At 37.8% G+C, this 18,358-nt stretch overlaps 1 protein-coding gene across 11 annotated transcripts in view; it reads left to right on the top strand.

Annotated features, from left to right (window-relative positions):
• LOC105225047 (transcriptional activator protein Pur-beta) overlaps positions 1 to 13,737 on the top strand; it is a 72,525-nt gene extending 58,788 nt beyond the window's left edge. For 8 of the 11 annotated variants that reach the window (XM_049460782.1, XM_049460776.1, XM_049460779.1 and 5 more), the window contains 4 exons: positions 1,264 to 1,394; positions 10,028 to 10,149; positions 11,980 to 12,085; positions 12,176 to 13,737. In XM_049460782.1, coding sequence (XP_049316739.1) covers positions 1,264 to 1,394; positions 10,028 to 10,149; positions 11,980 to 12,085; positions 12,176 to 12,337 — 521 coding nt within the window. In that variant the 3' untranslated portion in view covers positions 12,338 to 13,737. Of the gene's footprint in view, positions 1 to 1,263; positions 1,395 to 10,027; positions 10,150 to 10,273; positions 11,684 to 11,829; positions 11,913 to 11,979; positions 12,086 to 12,175 lie in introns of those variants that run through there. The other 3 variants (XR_007423276.1, XM_049460780.1, XM_049460784.1) reach the window with 3 other exon arrangements.
• The last annotated feature ends 4,621 nt before the right edge of the window (positions 13,738 to 18,358 follow it).

Genomic DNA, 18,358 nt, shown 5'->3' on the forward strand with positions numbered 1-18,358 from the left:
TTTTAACATAATTGTGAGCATGTATATAAAAAATTTATAAAAAAAAAATAAACGACTAAGAATTTAAATTATCATTTTTTATTTGTAATCCCGAAAATCATCACTAAACATAGTTTTTCAAATACTGTGTTGAAAATTGAAATTCATTCATTCGTTTCCATTCTACACATTTAACAAGCATCGTCACTGGGTCCTCCGTAATTCTGAATTATTACGAAACTTAATTGATCGTATATTCTCGATCATCTCTCTGCAATTCTTAAGAATTTTTTTTTACCGTCGAGAATAAAGTCCCTCCAAATAGTAGGTCTACTTTGTTTCCACTGTTTTCCAATAGACGTCTCTAGGGTCAAGCACTGGTCGATTAAATCGTTTTATATCGATCTTGGACATTTGTATCAACATTAACCCAACAAAATACTTGTAGAGATCTGTTTGCATCCCAAACTTATTCTCAACTGAAAATGTCACTTTTTGAGCCGAGTTCTCGACATTTGCGCGAAATTTTGCTTTTCTTTTTTTAATCCAAGAAAAGTGCGGCTGAGGACCCGTTCACGCTTTACTGAGGCTGACACATACATAGATAATACTATTACTCTACTACTACCATCTATATGATTTCTATTAGGTATTAAAAAAATATAGAATTTTTGTAAAGCAACTTGTGCTAGTTTACAAAATAATGGATCAAAAAGCATTTCGTGTGTTAATTATGCATTGCTTTTTGAGGGAGAAAAACACATTTGAACCGTTTTTATACAATAAAGCCTTAAATTTACAAAAACAAAACGGCGGAAGCAAAGTTGTAGACCTAATAGTTGTTTGTTAAGGTAAAGTTTTCCAGATCGGAAATATAGTCAAAGCTGCGACAAATGTTAGCCATTATATTATATAATTGCTTATTTTATTAATGGATCATGCACATAATTATGAAAAAATCGTTGTTTTAAGGTAGGTACTAGCTAAATAATAAATTTGTCTTTTGATTATTTTGTCTACTTATTTTGAAATTTTTATGACCGATATATGATGTAAAGTCAAATGGGTAGAAATGAATATCCCGACTGTCTAATTGAGATTTTAAGTTTTAACAGCTTCGGAGCAAATTAAGTAAAGATGTCCTCAAACCTATTTCATGCCTTTTGTTACATTTTCTTTAATTTTTACCAGTTTTCGAAGTTAAGGTAACAAACTAATGCTACATTGAGCCATTACCTTCAATATATACTAACATATTTAGACATACATTTTAAATCATAGCAGTCAAATTCGCAGGGCCACCAAATCCAGATAACCTCCCTGAGGATGGAAAATTAAAATCGGAGATGATGATCAAAGATAATAGACGATATTATTTAGATTTAAAAGAAAATGCGCGTGGTCGATTTTTACGAGTAAGTATATGTATCAATATTTATTATCAAAATAAAATTTGTATATCGCATTATGAATTTCACCATTTTATTCGAAACATCAATTAAATATATAATAAAAACATTTGTGAAATATTCCGACGCATTTTCAAAAGACAAATTGTGCTGGTGTGTCATGCTGATCTTCTTTACAGAAACAATGTGTGTGATATTTACTCGTTGGCCAATCCGATAAGTACTTAGCATGCAAAAAAAACGAAATTAGAAAAAAAATTTGCTTTATTTCTCAACAAACTTTCTTCTTATTTACTGGCGTTGAAACCGCTTACGCGGTTATAGCCAAATTAACAACAGCGCACCAGTCGTTTCTTCTCGTCGCAAGGTGGCATCAATTGAAGATTCCAAGCTAAGCCAGGTCCTTCTCCACTTTGTCCTTCCAACGGAGTGGAAGTCTTCCTCTTCCTCTACTTTTCTCGGCGGGTATTGCGTCAAATATTTTCAGAGCTGGAGTGTTTTCATCCATTCGGACGACATGACGTAGCCAGCGTATCCGCTGTCTTTTAATTCGCTGAACTATGTCAATGTCGTCGTATATCTCGTACAGCTCATCGTTCCATCGAATGCGATATTCGCCGTGACCAACGCGCAGGATGGGATTTATGAGTGACTTATAGAGTTAGGTTTTTGTTCGTCGAGATAGAACTTTACTTCTCAATTGGTTACCCAATCCGAAGTAGCTCCTGTTGGCAAGAGATATTCTAAGTTGGATTTCGGGCCTGACGTTGTTGTTGGTGTTGGTTCCAAGATAGACGAAATTATCTACGACTTCGAAATTATGGCTATGAACAGTGACGTGGGTGCCTAGTCACAAGTGCGACGACTGCTTGTTTGTAGACATGAGATATTTCGTTTTGCTCTCGTTCACTATCAGACCCATTTGCTTCGCTGCCTTATCCATTCTGGAGAAAGCAGAACTAAGGGCGCCTTTGTTAAGGCCAATGATATCAATATCAGCAGAATATGCCAGCAGCTGCCCACTTTTATCAAAGATTGCAAAGATTCTCGATTAAGTTCTGCAGCTTCAATTATTTTTTCCAGCAGTGGATTTTAGAATTCACACAATTCGCCTTGTCTGAAACCTCGTTTTTATCGAACGGCTCGGAGAGGTCCCTTCCGATCCTGACGGAGCTTTTGGTATTGCTCACGTCAGCTCACACAGCCGCATTAGTTTTGCGGGGATACCAAATTCAGACATCGTGGTATAAAGGCAGCATGGCGCATGGTAAAAATGTGGTCTGTTGTTGATTGGAGAATCGGGTTCGCCTTCTCCTGGCGTTGTACTTTCACTGCCATTCAGCAGGCTGGAGAAGTGTTCCCTCCATAATTTAAGTATGCTCTGGGCATCGGTTCCCTTATACCGAGTTGTTGACGAGTGCTCTCAGAGAATAGTGCAAGCCGAGTAGAAAATCGTTCGGCTGTCTGTTGTGATTGCAGCTTCTCGACGTCGAACCTTCCTTGTGTTTGTTGGCGTACGTTTTTCGAGTCGATGTTAGGACCTCGGAGCGCACGCACATCTAAAACACTGGAGATGTGTCTTTCGTCTATTCCAACATGATCGATCTGGTTGGTGGCTTTTCGATCCGGAGACAGGCAGGCTTGATGTATTTTCTTGTGTTGGAATGTAGTACTACAACTAATCATTTTTCGGGCCCCGGCGAAGTCGATCGGCATCAAAACCATTTGGGGATTTTTTTTTTCGAGGAGGCTGAAAATACCGACTGTTGCGCCAAAGATATCTTTTTTGTCCACCCTGGCGTTAAAGTCGCCAAGCACGATTTTGACATCGTGGCGGGGCAGTTCTCGTAGGTGCGCTCCAAGCGCTCATAGAAGGCAATGGGAGAAAATCAGCGATATGTTGAAAAACCTCGCTTTGATGGGGATTGTGGCTAGACGTTCGACCATGGTCGTCATCACAAGAGGGGCCTCTCATTCGAGGCTTGTTGTTCTAGTTCATTGGGGGTGTTTTTTACGTGGCGGGTCCCGAACCAGCTCACAACCCTATGCAGGGGATGTTTCGCCTTCAAACGGCTGTTCTTAGGCTACCCAGAGGATACTTGGTCAAAGGCCAGGAGCGGTGAGGTGCTTGGGCGATATGTAAAAGAATCATTTCTGGCTACTCCCAAGGGAATGGCGATCAGAGAACTTTTCTTACTTGCGTGAACTTCTACACATGACTCCATCCTTCTCAACAAACTTCAGCTCGATAAAAATGGCTTTTTGGTTAGACTTTTTTAATATTATGACCAAAAATAAAATGTATTATAAAGATTAGGGTTTTGCAGAAATTGCGACGTACATACATATATTCCCTTCCAAGACGTCAATCGTCTCGGGCTTATCTGCGTATAGTAAATAGTTCTGCCGTATTGCATGTCTCTGTAGCGTTCCATATTGACAGTAATATTTTGAACGGCTTTCAATAGACACATATTCCCTCTGCTCATAGAGCACATTAAACAGAAACTTTTTGAGGATGTAAAGTTTAATATTGACGCCAAATGCGAAAATTTTGTTTATTAACATAAAACCAACCCTAATTTGAGCTTCGTCGCGGAGCAACACTTTCTTATAATTTATTTATGTTTTCTTTTTGCAATTTGAAGTAAAATTTGCTCAATAATTCAGCATACACTACAGCAGATTTTGTATTGTGTGTATGTGTGGTCAACACCTTCACGTCTAAAAGTATGTACCTAGTGTGTATTAGGGCGGGTCGATTCCGGAATTTTTTCGATTCGGTATTTCTAGTAGTGCGGAAAAGTTGCCTTAGTACTTCCTGATTCCAATGCAACTTTTTGTTTTGAGATCGGATTGCATCTTCAACCCGAACCTCGGCCTTGAAATTTCGGAAATTCGCCTAAAATCGTGAAATTGTCTACCTAGCACCTGAAACACGCATCCCATGGCAAAATGTATAAAACAAAAGTTATTTGTCACGTCATTTGCTACCGAAATGGTATATGTGATCATGGCCGTAGGACGAACCGTTCCCGAGATACGAGCGAAAAGGCGGCGCGCCACAGCGCAAGGTGAAAATCGGCTTGCGGCCACACTTCTTGACGTTGATTTCGCCGAGTGCTATCACTCACATTCATTCACCTACGCCAAAGGACACGTTCGGATAGGTCTCCACACAAATATTTTTTCATCGAGTTCCTTCACTCTTGTCGGTGATTTCGCCGAGTTCTATCACTTACATTCATTTCCCTGCGCCATCGACACGTTCGGACTGGTCTCCACATAAATATTTTTTCATCGAGTTCCTTCACTCTTGTCGTTGATTTCGCCAGGTGCTATCACTTATATTCTCTCAACAAAACACAGAACTCAAAATGTCTGTATCTAAATTTAAATTTAGACAGAAATGTCCTGTGTTTGGCATATATCCGTACAATCTCTCTGAGTCCCAGTTACCTACTTACCAGGATGTTCTTTTGTGTTATCAGTTTGAAAGATTTGGTATAGGGCGACTCCGAGGCGACAACTATGAACCTAGGAGTAAAGAGGTTACAGAAATAGTTGCAAAAAAGGTTGAAAATACTTTCAAAAAGTCATCTATTCCGATAGTTTCACACACCAGAGTTGAACAAATGCTCACCACATACCATAAGAAATTTCTGACTCTTAAAAAAATGTTTTTAAGGAACCCAATAGGTTTGAGCTCTAAAAGAGACGACTTTGTCTCTTCTGCCGGAAAATTATTTGACATCGCTGCTTGTAAATGCATTTATTTTTCTTCTTGCACTTGTCCAAAGGAAAGGAAAGTTCCTATCAATGAACAACCATTTCTCTTGGACCAGAGGACCACAAGAATTGGTCGCATTGGAAGTGTTGATCTACCTGAAACAAAAAAGATTAAAAAGAAAAATGAACGTAAAGAAAAGCTTTCAAAACGTCATTCAACATCAACACTTACTAGAAAAGTATCAGCTAGAACACGTGACCATTCAGATCAGTCAGACTCTCATACAGACGACAACAATGTAGGCGAGAGAAGCAGAGTCTGACACCATAAATGGAAGAGTTAGATGTAATAAAGTGCCAAAGCTGAATTTCAAAGCTAATACTTATTACGATATGATTAACTGGAAGACTATTACCTTGACTGTTTCACCAGTTCTTTGTTCAGTTTCTAACGACGAACTCATAAAAGGGCTGTCGGGAGACACTGCAGAGGTATGGAAATTTAGTGAATTCCCCTCTCACACCGTGGCAGTCGAGAGAATCGTCAAACTGGTGACAGAGGCATCTTCTAAAGTTATTGGCCCCCAATCTCGTGATCTTTTTATACGCTCTACACTGAAATCTAGGCAACAAGTGCCAAAGTTTAGTACAAAATCTGATTTTATCAATAAATTTGACACAGATTCAGACTAAAACAAGCCTGACATATGGTTGGTTGGTTGGGTTGGGCTTGGGAGGAACCCGAAGAGCAGCTACCTCCACGCGGTGGGTTCTGGGTGACCAATACAGGTTAGCTGAGAGCTGCAACAATTTTGACCTTGCGCTATGGCGCGCCGCCTTTTCGCTCGTATCTCGGGAACGGTTCGTCCTACGGTCATGATCACATATACCATTTCGGTAGCAAATGACGTGACAAATAACTTTTGTTTTATACATTTTGCCATGAGATGCGTATTTCAGGTGCTAGGTAGACAATTTCACGATTTTAGGCGAATTTCCGAAATTTCAAGGCCGAGGTTCGGGTTGAAGATGCAATCCGATCTCAAAACAAAAAGTTGCATTGGAATCAGGAAGTACTAAGGCAACTTTTCCGCACTATTAGAAATACCGAATCGAAAAAATTCCGGAATCGACCCACCCTAGTGTGTATGCCATAGGTTTGCGCTTAAAGCGCTTTATACACTGCTGCGGAGTGGCCTCACAGAGGATCCGGAGTCAACAAGTTCACCTACTCAATATTTCCTGATTTTAATAGATATACCTGCTGCCTCAGCATTTTTTCGCACCTTAAGTGGGCGTTATATTCCGTGGTAGCCGTTTTCTAGGCACACTGGGTGTAGCTCATAAAAACTGACATTCCGCATTGACACTTGTTAAATACTTTTTTTACGGTTGTTGAAGAAAACTTTTTGAAATCACTGCACAAATTCTCTTAAGAAACCGAATCCGATGGCATGCGCCTTTTCTCTTGCCGACAAAACAAAACTACTACTGGAAACACTATCGTAATTCCATCAGATCGCTTTCTCGGAACACCATCGTATAGACCATACATACCAAATGTGCTGGAAGATTTCGAGAGTGAATGAAAAAATATTTTCTGATTTCTGGTAGTATAAAAGAGTATAAAAGATCTTAATTTTGATTTCGTCAATAAAAAGGATTATACCAGGGCATGAATTTATCTTTCAGTTTCTATGGAAGCTGGATGCTATAGTGGTCCGATATCGATGGTTCCGAAAAATGAGTAGCATTTAGACAGACAAACTGACATGACTACATTGAGACAGCTCGACGAACCGATCATTGAAGAATGTTACAACAAAACAATAAAGTAAAAAATTAGTTGAACTTGTGGCGAAAACTCCGTGAACGAGGAAGAAAAAATTTGATGCAATTTACAAGTAAAATGCAGAGATTGTTTATAAATTGGCAATCATAAGAAGTGGTTACATTCTATGATTGCTAAATGCACTTTTTGAGTACAATAAAGATTTTTAAGCGTTCATTGTGAATTACCGTCAGCAACGAAATCAAAGCAATTTTATATATGGGCCATTCCATCAATTGGCGACATGGTTTTGTACCCGTGGTTCTCCGATTTTGACGAAACTTTAGATTATCATAATATAGACTAAAAAAAGAATATCTGTAAACTTTTTAGTGGCCAAACTTGCTTCATTGTTTTTTGGCGCGCACTTCAAATTGAGATCAAACAAAAAAATGACTTTTTCTTTTATTTTTTAACGACCTCAAAATTGAGTGAAAAAAATTTTGAAGTTATCCATTTTTATGTAAAAAAATCTCAGCTTTCTGATAAAAATATTTTCAAAATCCAAAAAAAATTTCAAAATCAAAAAAAAACATGTTTTTTCCAAAATTCCCGCTTTTTGTGCTCTTCCCCCACTTTTTTTTTTCAAAATTGACATTATTTTTCGATTCCTCGTTAAATTTTACATAAGAATCAGTGTTCAAAAATATGGGACTCTGATCCCATGAACAGCAAAAAAAATTCAAAGTTGACGCCCAAAATCCAAAAAAAACATTATTTTCGAAAAATACGGTTTTTTGTGCTCTTCCACCAACTTTTTTTCAAAATTGACTTTTCCATTCGATTCCTCGTTAAATTTAACATAAGAATCAGTGTTCAAAAATATGGGACTCTGATCCCATCAACAGCAAAAAAATGCAAAGTTGTCGCTATATGGCACATATTTTTATGAATGAAGACTGTGATTTCTTCTTAATTCAAGTCTAAGAATACAATTTACACATTTACCTCTTTCACACAACCTTCTAAGCGAACAGACTATGCCGTATAGCGACAACTTTGCATGAAGTGCGCGCCAAAAAACAATGGAGCAACTTTGGCCACTAAAAAGTTTACAGATATTCTTTTTTTAGTCTATATTATGATATTCTAAAGTTTCGTCAAAATCGGAGAACCACGGGTACAAAACCATGTCGCCAATTGATGGAATGGCCCATATACATACGTATACTAAACTATATGCACCGTTACGAGTAAAACATGATCTCTCATTTTCATTGATATAACTCACATATTGACTGATATTAAGGGTTTAAAGGCACCCGGAAGTGCAAAAATCGTTATACTAAACCTCAATTGTATATTCCATACCATACATTAACCGATATTTTCGGTCAAAAGGCAAGTTCTAGGGTCTATATATTCGGTACGTAGGGGCTTGAACAATTTTGGTTGGACTTTCACAGTTTTTGGTGTATACTCTTAAGGAATTATTCATGCAATCTTTTATCCCGTTTCCCATTATATTCATTGAATTTAAATTTTTCTATATGGTTGTAGTCCGATTTCGCCCATTTTCGCACTGTGACATAGGAATGTGAGAAAAATGCCCAAGATATTGGATTTCACCCAAAAGTGGGCGGGGTCCATCGTCCAATTTTAACACCCTCGCCCATGTCTTTGGAATATTTAGTCATTCTCTTTCAGTTTTAATAGTTTTTAGTAGTTTCTAACAGTACCGTGGGGAGTAAACGGGGTTATCTATTTTTATAGTATCAATAGGGGTGCTATAGTTATAACGGGTGATTTTTTTGAGGTTAGGATTTTCATGCATTAGTATTTGACAGATCACGTGGGATTTCAGACATGGTGTCAAAGAGAAAGATGCTCAGTATGCTTTGACATTTCATCATGAATAGACTTACTAACGAGCAACGCTTGCAAATCATTGAATTTTATTACCAAAATCAGTGTTCGGTTCGAAATGTGTTTCGCGCTTTGTTTTGTTCAGCGATGAGGCTCATTTCTGGTTGAATGGCTACGTAAATAAGCAAAATTGCCGCATTTGGGGTGAAGAGCAACCAGAAGCCGTTCAAGAACTGCCCATGCATCCCGAAAAATGCACTGTTTGGTGTGGTTTGTACGCTGGTGGAATCATTGGACCGTATTTTTTCAAAGATGCTGTTGGACGCAACGTTACGGTGAATGGCGATCGCTATCGTTCGATGCTAACAAACTTTTTGTTGCCAAAAATGGAAGAACTGAACTTGGTTGACATGTGGTTTCAACAAGATGGCGCTACATGCCACACAGCTCGCGATTCTATGGCCATTTTGAGGGAAAACTTCGGACAACAATTCATCTCAAGAAATGGACCCGTAAGTTGGCCACCAAGATCATGCGATTTAACGCCTTTAGACTATTTTTTGTGGGGCTACGTCAAGTCTAAAGTCTACAGAAATAAGCCAGCAACTATTCCAGCTTTGGAAGACAACATTTCCGAAGAAATTCGGGCTATTCCGGCCGAAATGCTCGAAAAAGTTGCCCAAAATTGGACTTTCCGAATGGACCACCTAAGACGCAGCCGCGGTCAACATTTAAATGAAATTATCTTCAAAAAGTAAATGTCATGAACCAATCTAACGTTTCAAATAAAGAACCGATGAGATTTTGCAAATTTTATGCGTTTTTTTTTTTAAAAAAGTTATCAAGCTCTTAAAAAATCACCCTTTATGTATGTCGTGAGCGAATTTTGTTGTTGTAGCGACAACAGTATTGCAAATTTGTCAAAGTATCACGTTCTGTGCGAATGTTTGGCAACACCGTCACTTTTTAGGCGTAATTTCTGCAAAAAATTGGTAACCGTAAATTTTTGTCTACACATCAGCAAATATGCAACACAGTTGCTGTACTGTTGTCGATATTTTGAAAATTCTGACCACCAATAACCTCAGAGAGGTACCAGAGTATAAATATAACCAATCGTATGGAAAATTGCTTAAATTTGTATACAAATTGTCAATTTTCAATAGCGCTGCGTTTTCCTATTTTCGGAATGATAACCTATTTTTTTTTAGCCAAATCAAAACCTAAAATGCGTTAGCATTGTATGTTTTCATAATCATTATTTGTATTTCAGGTATCGCAGACTATAACAAGAGGCGGGCCAAGGTCACAAATAGCTATACCAGCTCAAGGAATGATCGAATTTCGCGATGCGCTCACAGATTTACTTGAAGAGTTTGGTACCAATGATGGCGGGTATGTAATTCAATTATTGATTTTGCTTACTATTTGTTTTAGTTTTAAACAAAAAGTGGTGGAAATTAAACATATATAAATCATCGTATGTTTCGCTTTATATTTTTTATTTTATCACTTGTAGTTATTGTAACGGTATCCGGTCCCGCTTCGGGTTGGTTGTCATCTGACGGTTGGCTGTCTCGACGGAATCGTCCTGTAGGGAAAGGGATGTTAGATGATTAGAGTCATACGGGGACTCATAGCACGCAAGACATATATTTAGTATGTCGGGGTCGTTTCTGGAGATGTAGAAGTATAACCTACTACAGTAAGGAGAACGAAGTTTCGCAAGAGTCATTCTAGATTCTCGTATGTGTTTTATGATTTCTGCGAAAGCACCCCAGCAGATACTGCTGATACCTACTGATCAGAATGGGAGTCGTTTTGCCTATTTGAGCTCCTATGGACCGTGAAGGTCCTCTGTTAGTCACACTGATGGAGTGTAGCGCAGTGCGCGAACTAGGTGCAGGTTGCACAGCCGTAGAGGATAAGGTCGCAGTAGTGCATTAGCGGGATGGGGCCTCGTAACTCGTGGTCCACTCCCTGTGTGTTTTAAGGCCTGAGCAGATCTTAAGATGTCTACATCCATTGCATGTATTACACCTAACCGATGGGAAGTTTTGATGGAGTCTTTTGTCGCAGACGCAGCAGTAAAATTCTTCCGAGACCGGGTTGAACTTAATGCCAACACGAATCAGGAGAATAAAGGGCAACGCTGCTGCAAGGCGCTGTTCCAGTGATGACAACCTTATACTAAAACTTACTGATCTAAAGGGGGTTAGATATCCAAAAATACAACCCTTGGCCGGATAAAATCCGGGTTAATTTATGTAACGTAGAAACGGCTGTTGTGGGAATTGTCGCGCTTTTAGTAGTTTTTTACAGTACGGTTAAAGGGGGTGGGCGGGGTTATCATCCAATTGCATCCATTTTTGCACTTTCGGGGTTATTATAGTATTTGCTCTTAGCGACGTTGGTTGGTTTAGAAGTTATGTACATTAGACCTTTTATGGGGCGGGACCACGCCCAGTTTCTCAAAATATTTAGTTCGCGGGTGCCCCATGCTACTGCGATGCCCTTTGTCTAATTACCATTTTATATCCGAATTCAGTGGTTAGTTATTGCACTTTATAGGTTTTCGCTTAATGGCAGCGTGCCAGTTGTCTGATAACTTCTATCTAGAAACTCGTCCTCTGCTGTTTACCAAGGAGCACGTTTACTAAGTTTTATTACCTTATCTCAATTTGTACTCAAGTTACAGCTTATCTTTTATCTATTAGTTTTGTTGTATCACCAACCTTTAATATACTCTGTAGCAACATGTTGCACTGAAATAGACATATTAAATAGGACGACACACCACAGGCAGTGGCATCAATTTTACCCGTGAAAAGAATTTTTGAAATAAACTTGCACTTTTAGTTACGCTTGAAAGTTGTATGCCAGTTATGTAATATTTTCTGTAATAATATGTATTCTTTATTGGCAATGATGCAACGTTGGCGACATTCAATGCTTCGTAAATGCTCGGTAATGGCTCAACGTCAGACTTCCGTCATATAAATTTGCAAATCGAATTATTATCATTATTTTGTTACAAAGTGTAAATGTGACGCTATATAAAGTATTTTATTATAGGAATAATAATGTAAATCAAGGAAATATTAGTATTGTCTACGTTATTTCGAGTTTTTCGTTTTATAGGGCTCCCACTTTATATGGTAATATATCTAATAATTTAATAATTTTAGTAACATTCTGCATATTTACTTGAATACATTTGAACAGATTTAAAGGTGATCTGCCCGAAGAACGCCACATGAAGGTGGACAATAAAAATTTTTACTTTGATATTGGACAAAATAATCGTGGGGTTTATATGCGCATTAGTGAGGTAAAAGTATTTTCTATCAATGGAAAAATTAAACAGTTTTCCGTGGTATGGCACTACAATTAAAATTTTAATGTTTGAATTTCATTTAAGGTGAAAAGTAATTTTCGCACTGCTATAACTGTGCCAGAAAAATGTTGGCTACGCTTTCGTGACATTTTTAACGACTATTGCGACAAAATGAAGAAATCGTCCGACACATCGTCTATCACTGCCGATAATAATATTCAAACCCCTGCTAACAGTCTAAAATAAAATTTACGCAATGTAATTAAAATACAATTTCGGAGGTTATACATTAGAAAATAATTACAATTACAAGTGGAAATTCTAATTCGACAAAACCAAGGAAATGTTGAAAGTTATATTTTATTAGAATGCATACTTAATAAAATAAATCTTATTTCATGTTGTAATTAAAGAAAAACTGAAAAAGAGAAAACTAGTTACTACTATAAATGTTAGATCAATTTATCAATATAAATGAAGGACGTTGTTATGTAGATGCTTCTTTACATACTGGCATCTATGAATTAAGATTAATGGTTTTTTCGGCTACCGCTAAAAACTCAATATAAAATCAAGTTAATCGACGATTCTTCATATTGTTATTTAGCTATCATAACATTTTAAGGTTTGGTTTTTACTATCAAAAAAATTGTTTTGCAATATGTAAACATTTTCATGCAGGAATATATATAGGATAAAGAAACTGCATGTGGTTCCAAATAGTACCTAAAGTCTACTGAGCGCAGCAGATATACTATCTAATTTTCCTCATAATCATTAAATGATTTTCATATTACATACACATCTTAAGAAAAATAACGTAATAAATTAAAAAAATATTATTATACTATTATAATATACTTAAAACAAGCAGAAAATCCGATACAAATCCAGAAGAATTAGAAAAACTATTTTTGGTAACAGTAAAGTTAAAACTGAAATGCTTAATGATAATAAAAAAAAATATGTTGTAAAAGGACAAAAAGAGAACATATATTAAAAAATTATGAAACGATAATTTTAAAATATAGTGATAACATTGTATCAAAAAAATATGATTTAGATTTTATGTTACCTCTACCTTTTTGAAAACTTAATTGTTGAAATGTAATGAAAAACAAAACGGAATTAAATTCTAAATGTGTAAAAAAATATGTTTAAATTGTTTTAAGTAATATTGTTGATTTCAACTTAAAAATTGAGAAAAAAAATATTAAGCCAGAAAATCTGTGAATGCTGCACCATTAATAATATTGTATTATATGCAAATATAAAATAGATAAAAATGTTAAATAACTAATTGAGTAAACAATTAGTGGAAATAATTTAATGCTAAACTAATAATAAAATGAAATTTAATGTGTAACAAATAAATGTTAAGGTCAATAATAAATGTCAAGAAGAGATATTTCAGAGCAAAAAAAAAGGAAATAGAAGATTTTGTTAAATCGTGAAATAAAAGCATTTCCATGCTATTTCCAATAAAAATTTTAAATAACACTGTTATTTAAAGTTAAACTAATAGTTACGGGCACGTTGCCATTAGCATAAAGTAGAGTATACAGCAAAATGCGCGTAATGCCCTTAAAACTAGAGCAGAAATAGAGTAAATATATTGCTATTTTTATTTTCCCAACCTAGAACAATTTCTTCTTTCTTATAGACGAGTTAACAACAGTCGTTTCTTCTTTTCGCAATTTGGCGCCAATTCAAAACAACAAGTGCAGGCAGGTCCTTCTTCACCTGATCTCTCCAACAAAGTAGAGATCTTCCGCTTCCCCTGGCGTTTACTGCGTTGAATACTTTCAGAGCTGGAGTGTTTTCGTCCATTCGGACGACATGACGTAGCTAGCGTACGCCGACTCATCAGATGTTGTCATCGTCCCTGCCTCTGCACCATATAGCATCACGAGAATAATGAGTGACTTATAGAGTTTGATATTTGTTTGTCGGGAGAAGACTTCTCAATTGGCTACTCAGTCCGAAGTAGCTCCAGTTGGCAAGAGATATTCTGCGTTGGATTTCGGGCCTGACGTTGTTGTTGGTGTTGGTTCCAAGATAGACGAAATTATCTACGACTTCGAAATTATGGCTATGAACAGTGACGTGGGTGCCTAGTCACAAGTGCGACGACATGAGATATTTCGTTTTGCTCTCGTTCACTATCAGACCCATTTGCTTCGCTGCCTTATCCATTCTGGAGAAAGCAGAACTAAGGGCGCCTTTGTTAAGGCCAATGATATCAATATCAGCAGAATATGCCAGCAGCTGCCCACTTTTATCAAAGATTGCAAAGATTCTCGATTAAGTTCTGCAGCTTCAATTATTTTTTCCAGCAGTGGATTGAAGAATTCACACAATAGAGAGTCGCCTTGTCTGAAACCTCGTTTGTATCGAACGGCTCGGAGAGGTCCCTTCCGATCCTGACGGAGCTTTTGGTATTGCTCACGTCAGCTCACACAGCCGCATTAGTTTTGCAGGGATACCAAATTTAAACATCGTGGCATAAAGGCAGCTCCTTTTCTTTGAAATCGACAAAGAGGTGGTGTGTATCGATTCTCTTTTCTCGGGTCTTCTCCAACATTTGGCGCATGGTGAATATCTGGTCGGTTGTGAATTTCCCAGGCCTAATGCCAGATTGAAAAGATCCAGTCAGTTTATTGACGGTGGACTTTAATCTTTCTCACAGAACGCTAGATAGAACCTTTATTTCTTTTTGTATATTATGCAGCCCACACATAAATTCCAATCGTCGGGCATGCTTTCATACGACCATATTCTACAAAAAAGCTGTTGCATGCTCCTTATCAGTTCTTCGCCGCCGTACTTGAGTAGGCGGCCGGCAATCCATCGGGCCCCCATCGCTTTGTTCTTCAAACGGGTAATTGCTATCCAAACTTCTTCATGGTCGGGCAATGAAACGTTCGCTCCATCGTCAACGACTAGGGAATCGTGTTCATCATCTCCTGGTGTAATAGGGTTAGTTCGTAAACGCAGTAATATGGTTGCACTGCATATTTGCAGGGGCAACGCGTTCGTCAAAAAAACCTGCGGCAATACTGCTCTTCGTCAAAAGTTTTTTAATGCATGCAGTTTGCAGCACTTCGGCAAATTGTCGCAGCCATTGCAGTAATTTTTTTGAAACTGCGTAGAACCAAAGGCGAAATGGAAGAGCGAGTAAAATGGTTTCTAATTCTACATATGTATGACTTTAATTATTAATATGATTATATTATAATAATAGGCCTTATTTACATTTAGATCCCATGAATTTTTTAAATCACTTTTTAGTAAAAGATTTCTTCTCTTTACTTGTTTAATCCTTTTTTTATTGTAATTCAATAAAATATTCTCACTCTGAGTTTCCTGGTTATCAATAATTACGTTAATTAAAAATTCCATTTCTCTGGCGTTCGTAAATGCGAAAAAATTCTTCGCAGCACAATTGCAATGGCAAGGCAGTAGAATCGCAATGATTGTGCAGTAGCAACCACAGCCGGCAAGAATGCAGCAGGGTTGCACAAAATTACTGCGTTTACGAACTAACCCATACTTTTACTCCCATTCAACAGGCTGGAGAAGTCTTCCATAGAACAACCAACTTCATTTAATTGAGCCCAATGATGCATTTTAAATTTTTATTACCAAGAATGCTAACAATCCATTTAAAAGTAATTGAACTAATATTTCAGTTAGATTTTTTAAACATAAACATTTTAACTCAAAGCGTTTTGAAAAAAACATAATCTCAAGTACGAGTTTAACAAACTAAAAATAAATTTTTTATTCCGAAATACTGATTTAAAAAAAAATAATGCTTTTCCTTAGTTTAAAAGTAAGAAGTAAAAGAAGAAATTTTTGTAAAATTCAAATTTTTTTGCGTTTGCGTACTTCATAATCTACTATTTCGAACTAAAGATCACACAGAGTAATCTCTTCAATACTCCATATCACTGCTGGGCAAACTGATCGTACAATCATCTGACGTTATAAAAACTTCTGGTGGTAATGAGAGTTTCGAAATGTAGTAATTAAACAGTAGTGGGAAGAGGACACCACCCTCCAAAACTTTCTGTTAAATTTTCCTTAATTTAGTTCAGATAGTTCATGCTCTGGGGTTGTGTCAAGCCATGTTGGTGGTCTATCGGACCATAAGACACCCCTTGGTTGGCGAGTTTTCTAGGTTTGGGTAGTATGCCAACTTTTCCGATTTTCCACCCATTGTGTATTTGAATAGTGGGTAGCGACAGGTTGTGGGCCATTGTTAAGAAGATTACTCGCGTCGAGGTTAAAAACTTGGCTTTGTTGTTGACATTCCGAACCTCCTTATCGGTAAACGTAAGATGCGTGCAGACGTCTTTTGGTTTTGTCTGTCTAATAGTGCTGTATTAACTGTCGGTTAAAACAGCTCGCCTACTTCTTCAAGTCCGAGGAGACCTGGCCACCGAATGAAATTTCAACCCGATCATCATGTCTCTTCGGATTTAACAAGGCCTTGACAGTAGTCAAAAACGTACTCACAGCAGTGAATACATTACAAGACTTCCAACTCTCTATCCATTTTGACGGCCACTACAGGATCGGTTCAATGAGGAGCGAGCCTCATGTTCTGCCGTGCTATCGCTGGGTTGAGTGGCAACCTCATCCACGAGCATCTTCTCTGCTCCTGGTGGCCGTTGTAGACTTATAAGGCCTCAAGACCACGGAGCTGAATATATAGTTCAGGCGGAAGCTTGCTCCCCGAACGTACATGTACGACTCCTCGTCAATACATAGATTCAGTTTCCATCCGGTATTATCGAATCGATCTTGTTGCTGACTACTCGCCAGGCCGAGGTGCTGAGGCCCAAATTCTGATTTTAACTAGACCAAGAGTAAACTCGTGCGGCTTGCCTGCGTGCCTGGGGAGATACATCGTCATGCTGTACATGATCCCCTCTTCTTGCACGGAGGATAGCCACCCAGCTTGGGAGCGATCTCGTCCTTGCAGTCCACCTGCAACATACCTCTATTGAAATCGACCCAATGGAAGGACGCTGCGTATTCAGTCCCTCTTAGTACCTCTTCAATGAGGAGCTCCTGAAGCACGGTCTTCCGATTCTGATGTCTCCACCGGGTAGTTGAGAGGCAGCACCACCATTTGGATGCCTTTTAGAGCACCCTCATACCTGCGCCGTTCCTCCTCCCCACGGGGAATTTGGTGCGAAGGGTTGGTCTCCGGCTGCCTTCGTGCTGTTGCCTTTCAGCCTTTTAAAACTGGGGGCTCCTGTGGCATGATTTGCCCGCTCTTACGTTTTATGGTTTGTGTCTGGTAATGCTGTGTAGGTGAATCCTACCCTCGAGCAAATTCCACAAATGTTCTATAGGATTGAGATCTGAGCAATGGGGTAGCGTACGCAACTGGTGCTTAGTGTTGTAGAGCAATCAAAGCTTTACATTGTTTGCTAAATGCTTTGAATCATTGCCATGTTGAAACCAAAAATCGTTACCAAGCTCCAACTGTTCAACACTTTTCTTCATATTTGTGTTCAAAATATTTAAATAAGAATTTTGTACTATTGTTGACTCAATAAAAACAAGTTTGCAACTTGCCGTCATACATCCTAGACAATTATACCAGCTCCTCCATGTTTCACAGTCGGTAAAAGGTTTTCTTTTTCGGGGATTGTACCGCTCTTACGCCACACAAGCTTTCTTCCTTTCAGATAATATAGAATATTTGCTGTCATCTGAGAATGGGACCTTTTCTCCGAAATTCTGGAGACTTATTTGCACTCATTTGCAAAATCTATACGTTTCCTTCTATCTACGTTTGAAATGTATGGCTTCTTTCGTGATACACGTGCTATATATCCATTATTCTTCAATATTTTCCTTACAATATCCTCATAAATATTCTTATTAAACGATTTTTTGATATTTTATCTTATTTAAGAGCCGATTACCTTAGGATTTTTTCTTAATGAGCGCAATTTTTCACGTTTTTCGCGTTCGGTTAACTTGCTAGGTCGCCCAGAACGAGGTTTTAACGTAACGGAACCAGTTTTTTCGAAATTTTATACGACGTACTGCACAGAAGAATGAGTTCTTCCTAAAACTTGATCTACTATATTTCACGGAACGATTTTTCTTCTTTCTTATTAAATTTATCTGCATGATAACATTATTTTGATGCATGTACGGAGACATTTTCTGGCAAGTATGTATGTGCATATTTTGGTTAGATTTCTCCGCAAATTTAATTTAAACGTTGACTTGCAAATAAGT

This window comes from Bactrocera dorsalis, chromosome 6, assembly GCF_023373825.1.
Source record: "Bactrocera dorsalis isolate Fly_Bdor chromosome 6, ASM2337382v1, whole genome shotgun sequence".
Lineage (NCBI taxonomy): Eukaryota > Metazoa > Arthropoda > Insecta > Diptera > Tephritidae > Bactrocera > Bactrocera dorsalis.